The 18,693-nt window shown below is 43.8% G+C and overlaps 1 protein-coding gene across 2 annotated transcripts; it reads right to left on the reverse strand.

Moving 5' to 3' along the window:
* On the reverse strand, positions 1 to 10,358 carry LOC120059489 (opioid growth factor receptor-like). Of its 2 annotated transcripts, XM_039008590.1 has the most exons (7): positions 9,986 to 10,358; positions 4,021 to 4,089; positions 3,692 to 3,773; positions 3,525 to 3,603; positions 3,024 to 3,090; positions 2,639 to 2,787; positions 1 to 2,485 (listed from the first exon to the last, which is right to left on the reverse strand). In XM_039008590.1, the coding sequence occupies exons 1-7, from the start codon at positions 10,115 to 10,117 to the stop codon at positions 1,405 to 1,407; spliced, it is 1,659 nt and encodes a 552-aa protein (XP_038864518.1). In that variant the 5' UTR covers positions 10,118 to 10,358; the 3' UTR covers positions 1 to 1,404. The 2 variants fall into 2 exon arrangements, with proteins under 2 accessions (XP_038864518.1, XP_038864519.1); XM_039008591.1 differs by lacking the exon at positions 4,021 to 4,089.
* Between the last annotated feature and the right edge of the window lie 8,335 nt (positions 10,359 to 18,693).

The following is an 18,693-nucleotide window of genomic DNA, read 5'->3' on the forward strand; positions in this document are numbered from 1 at the left end:
AAATGTAAATAACTTGCACAATCTTTATTTTATTGTCATGTAACAGGAAAGGGGTCAAGTTTGTAAGTTGCATGGACAAAGGATTTTCAAATTCCATTCATCACCCCACCAAAGTGGAGTGTATTTACAACCCTTTTACACACAATTTCAATACACGTATGATGAATATATTAATTCATTTGCTGAAAATTGTAAAATAGACATTCGTGATGAAATCTCCACACGGGTGGAAAACAAAGCTTACCCAAACACAACCTCAGAAATGGAAGAAACGTTGACTATCTCCCACAGGGTTTTCCTGAGATTTGCAATTCAATAAACGAGTCGAAGGGGATCGGGCCTTTGTATAACCATACAATAATTTGGAATAAAAATAATAAAATAAATAACAATAGCCTCCCTGCTTGGAACATAAGAAAACACCCACATTCTATTGATTACACTTACTATGTCGTCCTTACAGCAAAGCCAAAGGAGTTCAACCAAAGAGGTACATATCGTATTATTTCAAAACTTCCAAGACAGAATACAATCAAACAGTTAAATGTTATTTTTCTTTTTTTGGCAATGTCATCTATATCTCTCATTCCGCAACAACAAAAAAAAGTGCAAAATTCTTGAAATAAACAAATGACATTACAATCCTGTTGCCATTTCATAGGGGCTTTCAATAAAATATAATACACAATGCAGTCGCAACACTGACAGATAATACTAGATACAAAGTACATTTCAATTTGTGTGCAAAATTACTATTCAAACTGTATTCAGTTTTTGAACGGAGCGGTGTATTTAAAAAGAATGTTGTAACAAGCAGGCATCAGTTCATTGTATGAGATGGAATTCATCTTTTCAATGTGAACTGTAATTACAGACTATCCTTACATCCTCCTCAGTTCAAAGTATCCAACTACTTGCAGTTGCAGGATCAACTATGGAGAACTGATTGCAGTCAGAATCCCCGTTCCCTGTCACAACACAATTTCATTAGAACAAATCAATTCAGTAATGCATACATCCTTACCAACAAAAAGAACAAACCCACTCTAATGTGAACATGGAGGACAGCAGAATATAATAAGGCCTGAAAACTATTTTTCTGTTAAAGCCCTGCCCAGAAACCACCCAGCCCCTTCCTCCTAGGAGCTTCTGTAGAACTCAGAATTTATGCCATTCTGAGGATTGGAGAAGTGTAAGCAATATGGCGAGAATTCCATCTAACCTACAGTATCAGACGGCAAGGATGAGCTATTACCATATGACTTATATATTTTTTCTGGGCCTTTCATATCCACATGAAGTGCCTAGGGGATAGGGTCTCAGGGTCGATTTGGGATTGGCCATAAGTGTACACAATTTAACATATGTCCCTTTAGTCTGCAAATGATTCCTCCCTCCGTATATTCAGGAAGTTCCCATGTCCCTGAAGTTCCCTGAACTTGGCTGGGAGTTGGATTCCACATCCATCGGCTCCACTTCATTTTTCACCTCTTTCCCATTTGTCTGGTCCTCTCCAGCTTTCTTTGTGTTCTCCCCACCCACTGGCACTGCTTTGTTATCAGACACATCACTAAAGTCAGTCCTTGGGTATTTTTCACCTCGTTCTGAGATGTCCTTTTTCGGCGAATCCTTTTTGGGATCCTCAGTCTTGGCTTTGTGGGATGATGCCGCTGATGGGCTCGTCTGATGTGGGTGGTTGTCGTTGGGGACGACCGTGCCTTTCTCCCACCCGTTGGGGCAGTTCTCTGTAGGACCGTTGCGTGGCACCACCTTGTCACCTTCCCTTTTCTTCTTAGTCGGTTGTGCCAAATTCTCAGACTTCATTTCAGATGCAGCTGCCTTGACTTTGACTGAGTCCTGGACGCTGTCCTTGGCTTGACTATCCTCTTTGAGTCCTTCCTCCATACTGTGATCTCCTTTAACAGACTCAGGGTCTGGGCTGCCTGAATGGTCCATGTCAAGATCATTACTGTTCCCGTTTCCCAGTGATTCTGAGTCCTCTGAGGAGATCGCTGGCCCCGAAGGATTAACAGAAAAACCCTCAGCCTGCTTATCTCCATCACTACTCAATGCTTCATCATTCAACTTGGCAGTCTCCTTCACTTCCTCCGTGACACCCTTCTCCTTCTGGGCTCCCACTGCCTCTCCCTCTCTAGCCTTGGCTCGTGTGCGGCCTTCCTCCGCTCCCTCTCCGTTCCCCTTCTCCGCCTTCTTCAGCTGTTTCTGGATCTTTCTGGGGCACCATACAAACTTTTCCTTGGGCTCAAAGTGCTGGAAAGCGTAGCGCAGAAGCTCTTTGCGCTTCTGCTTGTCACGAATGGCAAACAGGAAGTAGTCGAGCACGCTGCGCTTGACACTGCTCAGGTTCCTTTTGACCAGCGTCTCCTCCAGGAAGAAGCGCACCAGCGGACTCTGGTAGTGCTGAAAGCCTAGCTCCCCCAGGCTCTTCAGGATGCGCGTAATGCGGAGGTTGTTGTGCATGTTCCTGAGACAGAAAACACAACCAATATTTAGATGGAGGACCACTAGTAACAGTTTACAACACCACTGATGACAAAGAACGGTCATCAGTGGTTCCACATGGTCTTAAGAAATCACACCCTGTAAAGATGACCAAGGCGTAACTTCAGCAACTCACCTTTCAAGGTTGGCGAAGCGTTCTCTCCAGTTCTCGGCGCGTTTGACCTCACCTGTGTCTTTGTTAACCAGCTGGATACCATAGAACCCCAGCATGAGCTCGTAGGACTCCACCAGCCTCTTCTTGGCCTCCTCGCTCTCCCTGAAGGCCTGAGGACACAGTGGGGCAAGAGCACAGAGACCATTATCATCGCCTTGATAGAGAAGCTCCATTCATAAACATTTGTCTGCTCACTGGACCCAAGGGTATGCTTACTGTTACATTCAACAGTAACTCATTTTATGAAAAGGGCATTTCACAGTGCTTTATTGTACCCCTTAACCACACGTTGCACGTCAGTGCTCCTAATACATCACAAGGATCATGCAAAACGTGAACCACTCACCAGGATCTCCTTCTTGGTGAGCTCAGAGGCCATGTAGTTCACTCCTGGCTCCCGCAGTGGAAACAACCTGAGAGCAACAGTGGGTTATAACTTTCGATGGCTAGATATCAATAATAGCACGGTGAAATCACGTCACTGATGTTTCAATCGTGTTTTGGGAAAGCTTTCCTGCGCCGTGCTGCGGCTAAGTGACAAAATGTCGGTGATTGACAGTTTATCGCAACAGAACGTAAACGCCATCCAAGTTTATGACACTTGAGATTAGATTACTGTACTGTTATCATTGTAAGTCAGTCAAATTATAGGCCTAGTCATAAAGTAATATAGTCACATGTATAACGGTATAACTCCCTAGAGTTTTCAACTTGTGCTACCTCTACTTCTGGTTGCTGTCATAGGTGAGTTTTAATTTGGCTGTTATAGATGTCCATCGGGATACATAAGAAACAAACACACACAACTAGCCCATAACAGAACCGGAGCATTTAGGATCATACGTACCACTGAATGTAGGAGTGAACTCTCTCCAGCCTCTTATAGTCCGTCTTCCATTCTTTATGAAAAGATTCTATTAAAATGTCTAAACAAAAATATAGAGCATTACATACACCATTCCGCACATTTTCCAGTCACTGAAAAATGGCTTGGAAGAATAGCAAATGACCTACCGTCAGGGGAGGAGGGGTATTCGTTGAGATAGAATTTTAAATTGAACATTCTCTCTTCTGAGCATTCGTCATCTGCTAGATTCTGTGAAGACACGCAGACAAGCAGCAGTCAGATGTCTAGATGACGCCTCATGACAATGACAAGATAAAAACAGACGACCTGTGTAGGGCCTGGAGTTTTACCTGGTCAGGAGGGGGGGAAAAAGTGGGTTCTGGTAAGACCAGGTTAGCCTAGGCTTACTAAGACCCAACATTTTTTCCTGACAAATTCACACGGACAAAAACTCCTGGCCCTATTCATGTGTAATAACAAGAGCCTTCAGACTTACAGGATAACCTTTTCTGTAGTTCTGCATGTCCTTCGCAGCCCTCATGTTCCTGGAGAACGTGTTTGACCACTGTGAAAGATATGGCACAGCGATATTGGACGAAACATTTGGCAGAGATACATTTAAAAAGGCATTATTTATTTTCTTTTGGGTACCTAAAATTATTTTGACCTGGGTGTAAGTCAGTGGAACCGAAGAGGAGACAGGTCCCAACACCATAGCTGTAGTTTCACCCCATAGTTTCCCTGTTTGAACAGTTGCATGGGGGATTTGGTGCAGTGTTAATTTCAACAAAAATGGTGACGAAAATACCAAATACTACTAAACGGTTCACCCGATACGGATGAAAATGGCCTCATGAAAGCCGACAGTCTGCCCTTTCGCCCCCATAGTGTTTCCTCTGCGTTCATTTAAGTGTGGAGCTGCGCTACGGCAGAATCATTGCCGCCACACCAAAATAAACATCCTTTTTCTACAAAACATAGTTTCAATAAAGTTCTGTAAAGCACATTCACTTTTCTTGGTAAATTGATAATCTGTCTGGGTTCAAGACAGTTCTGAAGGTTATTTAGCTCTGTGAGCTGTGGCAGGCAGCCTGCAACTCAAGAAACACAGCGCGCCAGTGACCAGTGCGCGAGTGACAAGTGCCGGATACAGACGCCCTGTGGTACAAAACACAATTCACTTGAATCACTTTAGAATGCACCTGTGCGAGAAACGGCACGCCAGGGACCAGTGCGCGAGTGACCAGTGTGCAATACAGAGGCTCTGCAGCTGAGCGAAACACAATTCACTTGAAATCACCTCAGTGCTCCTGTGTGAGAAACGGCAAGAAAGATACGGTAGCCAACTAGTTAAGTTATAGCTAGCTTATGTAGCTAACTACTAGTCATTTAGATCTATAATATTGCTGCCACAATTGAAACGACAATTATCTATCCAATATCCACACGTATGTTGATGATAGAAACATGGTCAACTAACGTAACTAGTTCAGCAAGTTAGCTAGCTAGTTCAGTTGGAACTGTGAAGTGCAAGCAAGATAGCTTAATTTATCCGTCTTCGATGAGATTTTTTCTTCTTTCTCAGATGAGTTTAAAAAATATTTCCAGCCACTGCAGCGAAAGGGGGAGCAGGGACAAGACTTTCAGGTAACGTTAACTTAGCTAGCTGACGTCAAATCAGCCTGAGTTAAATTAGAAACTTTCTTTAGTTAGCCAACTCTTTCAAAAGCTTTAAGCTGTCGTTTTCATAACAAGAATGCCGGGAGTGAGGTAGGGCTGCATGAGGGACGGAATGGAGCAGAAGAGGAGAGCCAGGAGGGGAGATTGAAGGAGAAAATGAGAACAGGAGTAGATAAAAGGAGAAGAGAAAGGAATAAGGCCAAGTGCGCACCACCGGCAATCCGGATGGGACCCAATCGCACTGAAAGTGTCTTCCGTTAATTGCGAGAGGGACTTTTCGGCAATGAAATGAGTAAGAACATTTAAATGTGAAAGTAGATCCCCTTTGTCCCGCTCCCTTCTCTTGTTGCAGGTCAAAACAGACTTGAGGAGCAGACTGCAGGGAGAGCATCTAGCCGCTTGCATGCGGCGCTCCATCAACGCCCCATTAATAAGGAGCTCAATTAGAGGAGAGCGTGGGAAATCTTTCCCCCAAAAGCCCAGAAGAAAAGTGCTCTGACAAAAGCTGTAAACTATGTCAAAACTAGGTTGTCGTCAGAACTTGGAAAGAGATTTCCAACACCCTCGTTTTGTGATGAACATGAATTAGTGGGCTCTGATTCATGTTCAGTCAAATGTTCCTCTGTTCATTTTGTCAAAAACTTTTTCAGAAAGGTCTCTTGTGTTTCCTTAGATAGCTGCAGCACTCATTTAATTGCATTATGTATACTATAATCCTTTCACCAATACATTGAGCTCATTTCTGGTGGTGGAAATGATATTTCAGATGGTTTATTGGGAGTTTCTTTTTAGTCACCAGAACCCAGCTCTTCAGTACTTATACCAGCTTCATGGAGGTAGTCACCCAAGTTAATTTGTGGAATTTCTTTCCTCCTTAACCCTGTAGTCTTAACATTCTGTATACTCCCCTTGTCCTAAGGTTAAAAAAATGACCCGCCTTCACTAAACCCCTAAAATAAAGCAGCTTAATTGAATTGTAAACCAAATCTATTTTACATGAAGAAACAACCGGTCATTCATCACAAACTTTGAATATCTGGCTTTTCCCTCTTCACAATGCAGAAAGACTGCATTTAAAATCAGTGGACACTACTCATTTTTATTACAATACACCTGTCATAATTGTTTTCTTTACTAAAGTAGCGGTGTATTATTGCTAAAGGTACTGCATAGGTGTAAACATAACTTTTTTTTTAGCAAGAGATAGCACTTGTATAGCCTAAGAAAGTAGTAGAAGTGTTGAAAGTAGTTTTGAATGCATTTTATTGAAGAGAAACAATAACAGTCTTGAAAATATCACTGTTGCCCAAAAAGTTCTTATATACACTGTACAATGAGGAATTCAACTACAAAATAGTATTCTCCCATTTTTTTAACCATTGCCCCCACCCACAAGGTGTATAAACAATAAATAAGAATATAATAGATACAAAACATACTGTAGGACAGTATGCAAGTGTGTGCATGGACTTTGCAGATGCATTTCTCACATGTGCAACACATATTTGTTTTACAGTCCTTTGGAGGCATCTCCTCCTCTTGCCTGCCCCAGCCTCAGGTGGATCAAGACACGATTCAGCCCCCTGAACAGCTTTCACAAGCGCTGCTGTACGGGGGAGGTGCTCCCTTCTTTGAATGTGTGGGTTTACAAGTGCCTTTCCCAGCTGCTTCAGGAACACCCTCTTGTTCCGGTTATCAGGCATCCAGGTAGGGTTGATCTTGTGCCATATTACAAAGGCATTGTATGAGAACACATCAATGATGTTATGGAAGATGACCAGGGGCCAGCTGTAAATTCTAATCACCGTGTCCAGGTTGTCCACTCCATCTTTGTTGTGGTTGTAGTCCAGGATGATGGCTGGCTTCCTGTCCTCAGATCACTTATCTCAGCCGTTTTGTGCAGTGTGCTCAGGAAGACCACATTCTTGTTCCTCTTTGGGAGGTAAGAAACTAGAGTGGTGGTGGGGGAGAAGGCAAACTTTGATGAGAAGGCCTCTCTCCCCCTTATCGCGAGGAGTGAAGGGGGGAGCTCAGGCTTGTTCTTTCAAACTGTGCCAACCATGGTGATCTTCCTCTTCAGGAGCTGCTGGCTGAATTCAATCAGTAGCATACAATCTCAATTTCTCATTGTGTGAATGTCTCTGATTTTTGTGGTGCGTAAATTATTTTATAACTGCCGGGTCAAAAATGACCCTAAGACAATCTATGTATCCTGGTGGTGTACAGCTTTCATGGAAATATGAACAAAGGTGATGCTTCACTTTTTCTAATGTTGGGTCACTCTAGGAAAAGTCATACAATTTCAAGTTGAAAAAATATAATTTAGGGGGTTCTCCGCTGTTAACGGTAAAAAAATGACTAACTACTCTGTTTAAGACAACATAAGGATTAATGCACTTGAGCCAATCAGTTGTGTTGTGACAAGGTAGGGGGGTATACAGAAAATAGCTCTATTTGGTAAAATACCAAGTCCATATTATGGCAAGAACAGCTCAAATAAGCAGAGAAACGACAGTCCATCAAGGTCAGTCAATACGGAAAATTAAGAACTTTAAAAAAGTTTAAGTGCAGTCGCAAAAACCATCAAGCGCTATAATGAAAGTGGCTCTCATGAGGACCGACACAGGAATGGAAGACCCAGAGTTACCTCTGCTGCAGAGGATAAGTTCATTTGAGTTACCAGCCTCAGAAATGTCAGCCCAAATAACTGCTTCAGAGTTCAAGCAACAGACATTAACATCAACTGTTCAGAGGAGACTGTGTGAATCAGACCTTCATGGTCGAATTGCCTCAAAGAAACCACTAAAGGACACCAATAAGAGTCCAAATTGGAGATTTTTGGTTCCAACCGCCGTGTCTTTGTGAGACGGGGTGTGGGTGAACGGATTATCTCCGCATGTGTATTTCCCACCGTAAAGCATGGAGGTGGTGTTATGGTGCTTTGCTGGTGACACTGATCTATTTCAAATTCAAGGCACAGCATGGCTACCACATCGCTGCAGAATGCTACCCCATCCCATCTGGTTTGGGCTTAGTGGGACTATCATTTGTTTTTCAACAGGACAATGACCCAACACACCGCCAGGCTGTGTAAGCGCTATTTGACCAAGGAGAGTGATGGAGTGCTGCATCAGATGACCTGGCCTCCACAATCCCCTGACCTCAAGCAAATTGAGATGGTTTGGGAAGAGTCAGACCGCAGAGTGAAGGAGAAGCAACCAACAAGTGCCCAGCATATGTGGGAACACCTTCAAGACTGTTGGAAAAACATTCCAGGTGAAGCTGGTTGAGAGAATGCCAAGCATGTGCAAAGCTGTCAAGGCAAAGGGTGGCTATTTGAAGAATCTCACATTTTGATTTGTTTAACACTTTTTTGGTTACTACATGATTCCATGTAGTATTTCATAGTTTGTCTTCACTATTATTCTACAATGTAGAAAATATAAAAACCCTTGAAGGAGTAGGTGTCCCAAAACTTTTGACTGTATATACAACTACACTTTTATACTCTATAAATTGACTCCAATTAATTTACTGTAGAAAGTTTGCCACCTTCAGTAGGTAAGTAAAGCAGATGTCGAATCCATCCCTTCTGTTCGGCTGTGCCCATAGCAAAAATGAGGTGGATAAGAACTCCCCAGTGTTCTGCCACCAACTTGCCCACATCGTGCGGAAATGTCTGCAAACACAAAGCTAGCTCGTGCTTGGCTCTGCCCACTTCCTTGCTTGTTTTGCCCACTAGGATTCATTTGCTCTCATTGGAAACGACAGGCTGTGGTCTATCTTCAATTAGTAAAAAAAAAAAGCTTTGCTAGAGCTGCTTACCAAGAATACAGTGAATGTTCCTGAGTGGCCTAGTTACAGTTTTGACTTAACTCAGCTTGAAAATCTATGGCAAGACTTGAAATGGCTGTCTAGCAATGATTAACAACCAACTTGACATAGCTTGAATATTTATGTAAGGATAATGTGCAAATATCGTACAATCCAGGTGTGTAAAGCTCTTAAGACTTACCCAGAAAGACTCAAACAGCTGTAATTGGTGCCAAATGTCATTCAACATGTAGGCCTATTGACTCGGGGGTCGAATAGTTATGTAATATAGTTTTATTTATCGTAAATGTTTTACAAATGTTAACATTCTTATTCCAATTTGACATAGTATTGTGTAGATTGTTGACAAAAATATAATTAAATACATATCTAGTGGTTTTATAGGGCCTAACTGTTTGTTGGCACCGTTAGTCACAGTTATAGTGCATTGAATGTATTGTTTAATCTTGCGTAGTGGCTTCGCTGGCATGCATCTAAAAAAAATAGCTGAGTTTGCCCCACCAAGATTCACATGCTAAAATCGCCACTGCAGGCTATAATGCAATGACTAGCTCAAGACAAAGTGGGGATGAAAAGCTAACGTTAGCAGGCTAAAGGCACGTTAGCAGGTTAAAGGCTAGATAAAACGCTAACGTTAGTTAGCATAGTAGCTAGCTTTGTAACCAAAAACTAAACGAGGCATTATAGATGAAACTTGTCAAATATAATGGCAGTTACCAACTCACTTAAAACTATTACATTCTCCTGCAAACAATATTCCAAATTTGGAGGTAACGTTAGGTCGTTAAGATTCCATTAGTTGAACAGCTGCTAACGTTAGCTAGCAAGCTAATGTGTGCTAGTAGTGGCCTAATGCTAACATTAGTTTTCGCGTACTCGTTCGCCGTGTTAACGCCGACATTTGTATAGTTGGTTACACAAGAGATAAAAATTAAAATGCAACGTACTAAACCAGATGTCCATGATTTAGTTTTGTCCTGGCTTGAGCGACGCGTTTGGTTCTCTCCTGGATCGTCTCCATCACTCTCTGTGTCCCACGTCGAATCATACACGCAGACTAAATCGTCCTGCTCCATCATTGAAACCACAATGTCACAATGTGGGCTTGAGAAAGACCAAAAGCGAGTTCTGCTAGCCAAGATAATTACACATGAGTTGAACTTCCAGCCCTAAATTCGATGACTACCACGACCGACCAACCATCCCTCCTCCCGGTCAGCAAAATCCATCGTCGCGATTCGTTGTACCAGTACGGGTTCGACAAACGTGAGTGACAGGGTGAAATGGTCTGCAGTTAATGCAAGTCTGTCTGCTGGCTGAGCAGCTTCTTCTTCTTCTGTGGCTTTTATGGCGGACTACAACCCCTAAAGGTGTATTGCTGTCACCTACTGGACGGGTTGAAACCAAAAGAAGGTACAAATAAAATCCATACGTGATAGGGAAACTAACTTAATCCACCCAAATAAAAATAGTACACTGACAAAACAAAACTCCCACTTCTTCCTTCTTTCAATTCCTCATATCTCCCTTCTTGGGCTCTAGGGCCTCTAGGGTGAAAGGCAACCGCTGCAGCCTGCAGTGAAGGCACCATGGACTCTTCAAGTGCACCATTCAAACCGTCAACCCGTTTAACAGCTGCTGCATATGATATGCTCTGGATATCCCTGACTTTGGCCACCTCATTTTCTTTCACCCTTATGGGGCATTCGAAAGACAAGGCTTCATGATTCCCACCACAATTGCAACATATCACATTTTCTTCACTTTTACAACATAATATGATCTTTTCCACAACTTGGACATCTCGACTTCTCCTTTCTGCAAACACTTGAAACATGACCAACAGCTTTACAATGATCACACTGCATTGGTCTTGGGATGAATGCTCCGACTCTGTAGTTAATACACCCTAACTGACTCCATATCAAAAAATAAAAGAACAGACTCTTCACTTTTGCTTCATTCACCACACAATTCATCCGACGTGCATCAATCACTCAGGAGTATTTTTCATCTCTTCAACATCTACTTCCCACGAGACTCCAGATATAACCCCCTTGAGAGGTGCCCTGTTTCTGAGAGACACACACAACACTTCAAACTTATCAAATCGGGTGAGACACAACACACGTTTCTTCTGATCCTCAGAAGCACAAAAAATCTAAACCAGCCTGCCTCTCGTGATCCTCACAGCCTTCATTCTACCCAGCACTCTCTCCACCAGTTTGGATATCTCAAATGGATTCCTCAAGATTGGTAATTCAATCAGCTGCTCCTCATTTACAAACCGTACTCCTACAAGATACGTAGTAACGTTCTCATCACTGTACTCTACTTTGCTCCATTTTCCTTTCTTTTGGACAATATTCCAATTCTCCTTGATTCTACCGCCATTAGATTCAGAATCCACTTCATCATCCGCCTTCGCCATCTTTCCCCTCAATCACCTCCTGGCTGAGCAGCTGATGACAGGGTTGCCAGATCAAACAACATTTCTTGCCCAATGAATACTGAAAACCAGCACAAAAGGCCTGAAACTAGCCAAGCAAATTTTTCCTACAGCAAGAGAGGACTTGCCACATTTATACAATATACCCTTTTTCCATAACGTCCATAACTTGTAACGATGCTAGAAGCAAAATTGAGTTTTCATCAAAATAATAATTATTGCAAGCTATGAAGTGACATAATAAAGGAATTTGAATATGACTCCAGATAAAATATAATTTGCCCTAAACTCGACAGATCCTTTCCCATAATTTTCCTTGTTTGACTGCTATGATTAAGCAGTAAAGCAGGAGAGGGTATGGTAAAGTGCATTCGGAAACTATTGTTACAGCCTTATTCTAAAATGTATTAAATGTTTTTTTCCCTCATCAATCTACACACAATACCACATAATGACAAAGGAAAAACATTACAATTATAAACTGGGTGGTTCTAGCCCCGAATGCTGATTGGCTGACAGCCGTGGTATATCAGACCGTATACCACAGGTATAACAAAATATTAATTTTTACTGCTCTAATTACATTGGTAACCAGATTATAATAGCAATAAGGCACCTCATGGGTTTGTGGTATATGGCCAATATACCACAGCTAAGGACTGTATCCTGGCATAAGAAAATATATTGTGCATATAACCTCCTTGAGAGGTGCCCTGTTTCTGAGAGACACACACATACCCTTAGCCGTGGTATATTGGCAATATACCACACCCCCTACTGCCTTATTTCTTAAATAAATCCCTTTTGCACATGTGCATAACTATAAATCCGACAGGAGAGTTTGAGTCATGAAAGTTGGACAGAGAATCTCTGAGCAAAATCTCTGAGCAAGAAACACTGGGACGAACTTAAAAATCTAATGTTGGGCTATTTTCTGGCAATTGTGACACTATTATGTGCCAGATGTTAAGACTACAGCTGTAAATGGCACATTTGTGAGATTGACTTGTCATTTCAATAGGCATAGGCTACAGACTAAAATCTGGGTTTATGATTGTAATTCAACTTTGCAATGGATTGCTTCGCTAGATGCAGGTATCTTATAGCCCCCGATAGAACTACATCTAATGTGAGATAGCCTAGGCAAGATGTAGGCAAGATGTAAACTGAACGATTGACAGAATAATTTATTCAACATGAATAGCAAAGAGATTTCGAGGTAAGAAGTGCTTGTGTTCCCCAATAGCCTGCTGGAATAGACTACTGAGCATGGGGTTGTAATTTCAATCCCTGAATTAAATATTAATAATATGTACAGTACAAGTCAAAAGTTTGGACACACCTACTCATTCAAGGGTTTTTGTTTATTTTTACTATTTTCTACATTGTAGAATAATAATGAAGACATCAAAACTATGAAATAACACATATGGAATCATGTAGTAACCTAAAAAGTGTTAGACAAATCAAAACATATTTTAGATTCTTCAAAATAGCCACCCTTTGCCTCGATGACAGCTTTGAACCCTCTTGGCATTCTCTCAAACAGCTTCACCTGGAATGCTTTGCCAACAGTCTTGAAGAAGTTCCCACATATGCTGAGCATCTGTTGGCTGCTTTTCCTTCACTCTGTGGTCCAACTCATCCCAAACCATATCAATTGGGTTGAGGTCGGGTGATTGTGGAGGCCAGGTCATCTGATGAAGCACTCCATCACTCTCCTTCTTGGTTAAATAGTCCTTACACAGCCTGGAAGTGTGTTGGGTCATTGCCTTGTTGAAAAACAAATGATAGTCACACTAAGCGCAAACCAGATGGGGTGGCGTATTGCTGCAGAATGCTGTGGTAGCCATGCTGGTTAAGTGTGCCTTGAATTCTAAATAAATCACAGACAGTGTCACTAGCAAAGCACCCCCACAACATCACATCACATCTCCTCCTCCATGCTCCTCCACCACACCTGCAGACATCATCCGTTCACCTACTCTACGTCTCACAAAGACACGGCGGTTGGAACAAAAAATCTCAGATTAGGACTCATCAGACCAAAGGACAGATTTCTACCGGTCTAATGTCCATTGCTCGTTTTTCTTGGCCCAAGCAAGTCTCTTCTTCATATTGGTGTCCTTTAGTAGTGGTTTCTTTGCAGCCTGATTCAGGCCTGATTCACGCAGTCTCCTCTGAACAGTTGATGTTGAGATGTGTCTGTTACTTGAACTCTGTGAAACATTTATTTCGGCTACAATTTGAGACTGGTAACTCTAATGAACTTATCCTCTGCAGCAGAGGTAACTCTGGGTCTTCCTTTCCTGTGGCGGTCCTTATGAGAGCCAGTTTCATCATAGCTCTTGATGGTTTTTGCGACTGCACTTGTAGAAACTTTCTAAGTTTTGAAATGTTTTACGGATTGACTGACCTTCATGTCTTAAAGTAATGATGGACTGTCGTTTCTCTTTGCTTATTTGATCTGTTCTTGCCATAATATGGACTTGGTCTTTTACCAAATAGGGCTATCTTCTGTATACCACCCCTACCTTGTCATAACACAACTGATTGGCTCAAGTGCATTAAGAATGAAAGAAATTCCACAAATTGACTTTTAACAAGGCACACCTGTTAATTGACTGCCTCATGAAGCTGGTTGAGAGAATTCCAAGAGTGTGCAAAGCTGTCATCAAGGCTACTAGGGTTTACTCATTTTGGGGAATATTCAGAGGTGGAAACTTTCCGTGGGAATTAACAGGAATATATGGGAATTAATATTAATACCATTTAAATGTAGATGTTTTTTTGCATTGGATATATTTACCATATGGAGACAGAAACATAAACCTTTTGTAACGATCGTCGTATAGAGGAGACCAAGGTGCAGCGTGGTAAGTGGTCATATTTTTTAATAAAATACGAAAACACTTGACAAACAACAAAAACGACAAACGAACAGTCCTGAAAGGTAAAAACAAAACACTAAACAGGAAACAACCACCCACAACACACAATGGAAAACAGGCTACCTAAATATGGCTCCCAATCAGAGACAACGATAAACAGCTGCCTCTGATTGGGAACCACACCAGGCCAAACACATAGAAAACAAACAACCTAGAAAAAAGAACATAGACTGCCCACCCCAACTCACGCCCTGACCAACCTAACACAAAGACATAGAAAAAGAAACTAAGGTCAGAACGTGACAGTACCCCCACCAAAGGTGCGGACTCCGGCCGCAAAACCTGAACCTATAGGGGAGGGTCTGGGTGGGCGTCTGTCCGCGGTGGCGGCTCTGGCGCGGGACGTGGACCCCACTCCACCATAGTCTTTGCCCGCTTAAGTGGCACCTTTGGAGCGGCGACCCTCGCCGCCGACCTTGGACTGGGGACCCTTGCAGCGGGCCCCGAATAGATGGGAGACTCCGGCAGCGCCGGACAGGCGGGAGACTCCGGCAGCGCCAGAGTGACGGGCGGCTCCGGCAGCTCCTGACTGACGGGCGGCTCCGGCAGCTCATGACAGGAGGGAGACTCCGGCTGCTCCGGACAGGAGGGCGTCGCTGGAGGCTCCGGACTAGAGGGCGTCGCTGGAGGCTCCGGACTGACATCCTTTGTTGGAGGCCTCATGCCATGGATCCTCACCGGAGGCTTCGTGCCATGGATCCTCACCGGAGGCTTCGTGCCATGGATCCTCACTGGAGGCTTCGTGCCATGGATCCTCACTAGAGGCTTCTTGCCATGGATCATCACTGGAGGCTTCGTACCATGGATCATCACTGGAGGCTTCGTACCATGGATCATCACTGGAGGCTTCGTACCATGGATCATCACTGGAGGCTTCGTGCCATGGATCATCACTGGAGGCTTCGTGCCATGGATCATCACTGGAGGCTTCGTGCCATGGATCATCACTGGAGGCTTCGTGCCATGGTTCATCACTGGAGGCTTCGTGCCATGGATTATCACTGGAGGCTTCGTGCCATGGATCATCACTGGAGGCTTCGTGCCATGGATCATCACTGGAGGCTTTGTGCCATGGATCACCACTGGAGGCTTCTTGCCATGGATCCCCACTGGAGTGGAGAGACACACAGGAGGCCTGGCTCTGGGAGAAGGCACAGGACTCACCAGGCTGGGGAGACATGCAGGAGGGTTAGTGTTTAGCACAGGCACAGAACTCACCAGGCTGGGGAGACATGCAGGAGGCCTTGTCCTTGGCACCGGATGCACTGGACCGTGGAGGCGCACTGGCGGTCTCGAGCGTAGAGCTAGCACCACTCGTCCTGGCTGGATTCCCCCTGTAGCCCGGCAAGTGCGGGGAGTTGGAACAGGCCGCACTGGGCTGTGCTGGCGAACTGGAGACACCGTGCGTAGGGCTGGTGCAATATACCCCGGGCCGAGGAGACGTACTGGAGACCAGATGCGCTGAGCCGGCATCATCCCTCCTGGCTCGATGCCCACTCTAGCCCGGCCAATTCGAGGAGCTGCGATGTAACGCACCGGGCTACGTGTGCGCACTGGGGACATTGTGCGCTCCCCCGCATAACACGGTGCCTGCCCAGTCACTCTCTCGCCACGGTAAGCACGGGGAGTTGGCTCAGGCCTCCTACCTGAGTCCGCCAATCTACCCGTGTGCCCCCTGTCGTGGCAGAATCAGATTTAGCTAAGTAACATAGATAGATAAGATGTTATTTTCATCATATGCTTGTGAGATACTTGTCATTAAAATGGGGCCAGAGAGTGGAGAGGTCAGGCTTGCCTTCATATGTCAATGTATATGTTAAACCATGTGACGGGATGGCGTTATTAATTGGGGAACCAGTTAGTTATCTCATACAATGTCTGTACGCCAGTCACTCCCTACTTTTCTCATAGGGGGAAGGAGTTTGGCAGTGTTTGGAACCATTGTATTTCCCCTCTGAGGTTGCCCTTATCTTGACCTAGTATTTGACCTAAGAAGCTCACTGTCTGATTTTGAGTTTGTCCAGGTTTGGGAGTATCTAGAAATGACAATTGATATATGCCATTGGATGAGGTAATGTTTTGGTAGACAGTGAAGTATCAAGCATGAGATTGAAACCTTGTCTTGGGAGATCAAACTGAACGATGATTTATAGCTGATGCTGTCTAGCGATAGGATACTCCTCTTTCGGGTAAAGGATTCTTTGTAAGTTGAGAGGGGTGTATCTTGGCTATAAATGAAACTAAGAATTGTTTTGTAAGCACTCTCAGAGAATTCATTTATAGACACTGAATTGATCTGAGAGTCAAAAAGGGCTTTGGTGAAGCTTGTATATATATTAAAGATGGAATATATAATTTAACTCTGACTTGTGTGTGGTTGGCTCTCTCTCTCTCTTTATTGAGTAATACAGGAAATTACCACGACACCCCCCCCAAAAAAAATCTGGGGCTGCCTCTCGTGCCCGTTACTTCGCGCCAATTCCTCGTAGTGGCGCCACTCCGCTCTAGCTGCCTCCAGCTCCTCTTTCGGACGGCAATACTCCCCCGGCTGTGCCCAGGGTCCTTTGCCGTCCAAAATTTCCTCCCATGTCCAGGAGTCCAGAACCCTCTGATCCTGGTTACCACACTGCTTGGTCCTTTTCTGGTGGGTGGTTCTGTAACGATTCTCCTCTTCGTCTGAGGAGGAGTAGGAAATGTTGGACCAAGGTGCAGCGTGGTAAGTGGTCATATTTTTTTATAAAATACGAAAACACTTGACAAACAACAAAAACGACAAACGAACAGTCCTGAAAGGTGAAACTAAACAGGAAACAACCACCCACAACACACAATGGAAAACAGGCTACCTAAATATGGCTCCCAATCAGAGACAACGATAAACAGCTGCCTCTGATTGGGAACCACACCAGGCCAAACACATAGAAAACAAACAACCTAGAAAAAATAACATAGACTGCCCACCCCAACTCACGCCCTGACCAACATAACACAAAGACATAAAAAAGAAACTAAGGTCAGAACGTGACACCTTTTAACTTATCATAAGTAGACATAATTACAAATGATTAAATCCTTCCAATAGAAATAAAAAAAACATTTAATTGAACTTTAATTAAATGAGTTGACTCTTCACATGGGATGATTTCACTGAACAACAAAAGAAAGGGAATATTGAATGGTCCCCAATGATCCATCACATCTCCCAAATACGTTTTCAACATACATCTGTAAAATTATAGTCTAGAAACTAAAGCTTTGGTTGTGTTCCTCTCAGGCTTCCAAGTCTTCTCCCTGAACCTCCTTTATGTTGACGGCAGGTAGCCTAGTGGTTAGAGCATTGGGCCAGCAACTGAAAGGTTGCTAGATTGAATCCCTGAGCTGACAAGGTAAAAATATGTTGTTCTGCCCCTGAACAAGGTAGTTCACCCACTGTTCCCAGGCTGTCATTGTAAATAATAATTTGTTCATAACTGACTTGCCTAGTTAAATAAAGGATAAAAATGTCCACCTCTTGAACATCAGCCTCTGAGGCCTCATCTTCACTGTGACTTTCCAACCTTGTTGAGGATGGCTTGTTGTCAGGCTCAATTTTGCCCGGATGAACACCAATGTTTCAGCCTGTTGCATGCTTTGGTGTGTGTGTGTGTTCCCAAAAAAGGACCATTTGCGCTCTGAGGCGGCTGATGTTGGTGGGATTTGGAGGAGGATGGAGGCAACAGGGGAAAGTGCCTCAGATCCACAAAATCCCTTCCATCAGGTGGCTGATGAGATGTTGGCATAACTGCCATATTGCATCTCCATCCCAAAGCCCTTGCTTGGAAGTGTACTTCGCCAGACTGCCAAGAACCTTGCCCTCATCCAGGCCAATGTGGCGAGAGACGGTAGTGATGACACCATAGGTCTTGTTGATCTCTGCACCAGACAGGATACTTGCCAGCATACTTGGGGTCCAACATGTACGCTGCTGCGTGTATGGGCTTCAGGCAGAACTCTTCACGCTTTTTGATATATTTCAGAACTGCAGTCTCCTCTGCTTGGAGCAACAGTGAAGTGGGCAGGGCAGTACGGATTTCTTCTCTTACATCTGCGAGCAGAGTCTGAACATCAGACAGGATGGCATTGTCTCCCTCAATCCATGCATTGGCTACTGCTATAGGTTTCAGGAGATTCAGGCTGCTTACCACTCTCTCCCAAAATACATCATCCAGGAGGTTCCTCTTGATGGGGCTGTCCATATCGGCAGACTGTGGTATGG

Source organism: Salvelinus namaycush, chromosome 14 (genome assembly GCF_016432855.1).
Source record: "Salvelinus namaycush isolate Seneca chromosome 14, SaNama_1.0, whole genome shotgun sequence".
Classification (NCBI taxonomy): domain Eukaryota; kingdom Metazoa; phylum Chordata; class Actinopteri; order Salmoniformes; family Salmonidae; genus Salvelinus; species Salvelinus namaycush.

Coding starts and splice junctions, on each gene's coding strand:
- LOC120059489 (XM_039008590.1), bottom strand. CDS start 10,117: ATGATGGAGCAGGACGATTTAGTCTGCGTGTATGATTCGACGTGGGAC. Junction 3,774..4,020: donor ACTACAGAAAAGGTTATCCT/GTAAGTCTGAAG, acceptor GTGTCTTCACAG/AATCTAGCAGATGACGAATG. Junction 2,486..2,638: donor CGCTTCGCCAACCTTGAAAG/GTGAGTTGCTGA, acceptor TTTCTGTCTCAG/GAACATGCACAACAACCTCC.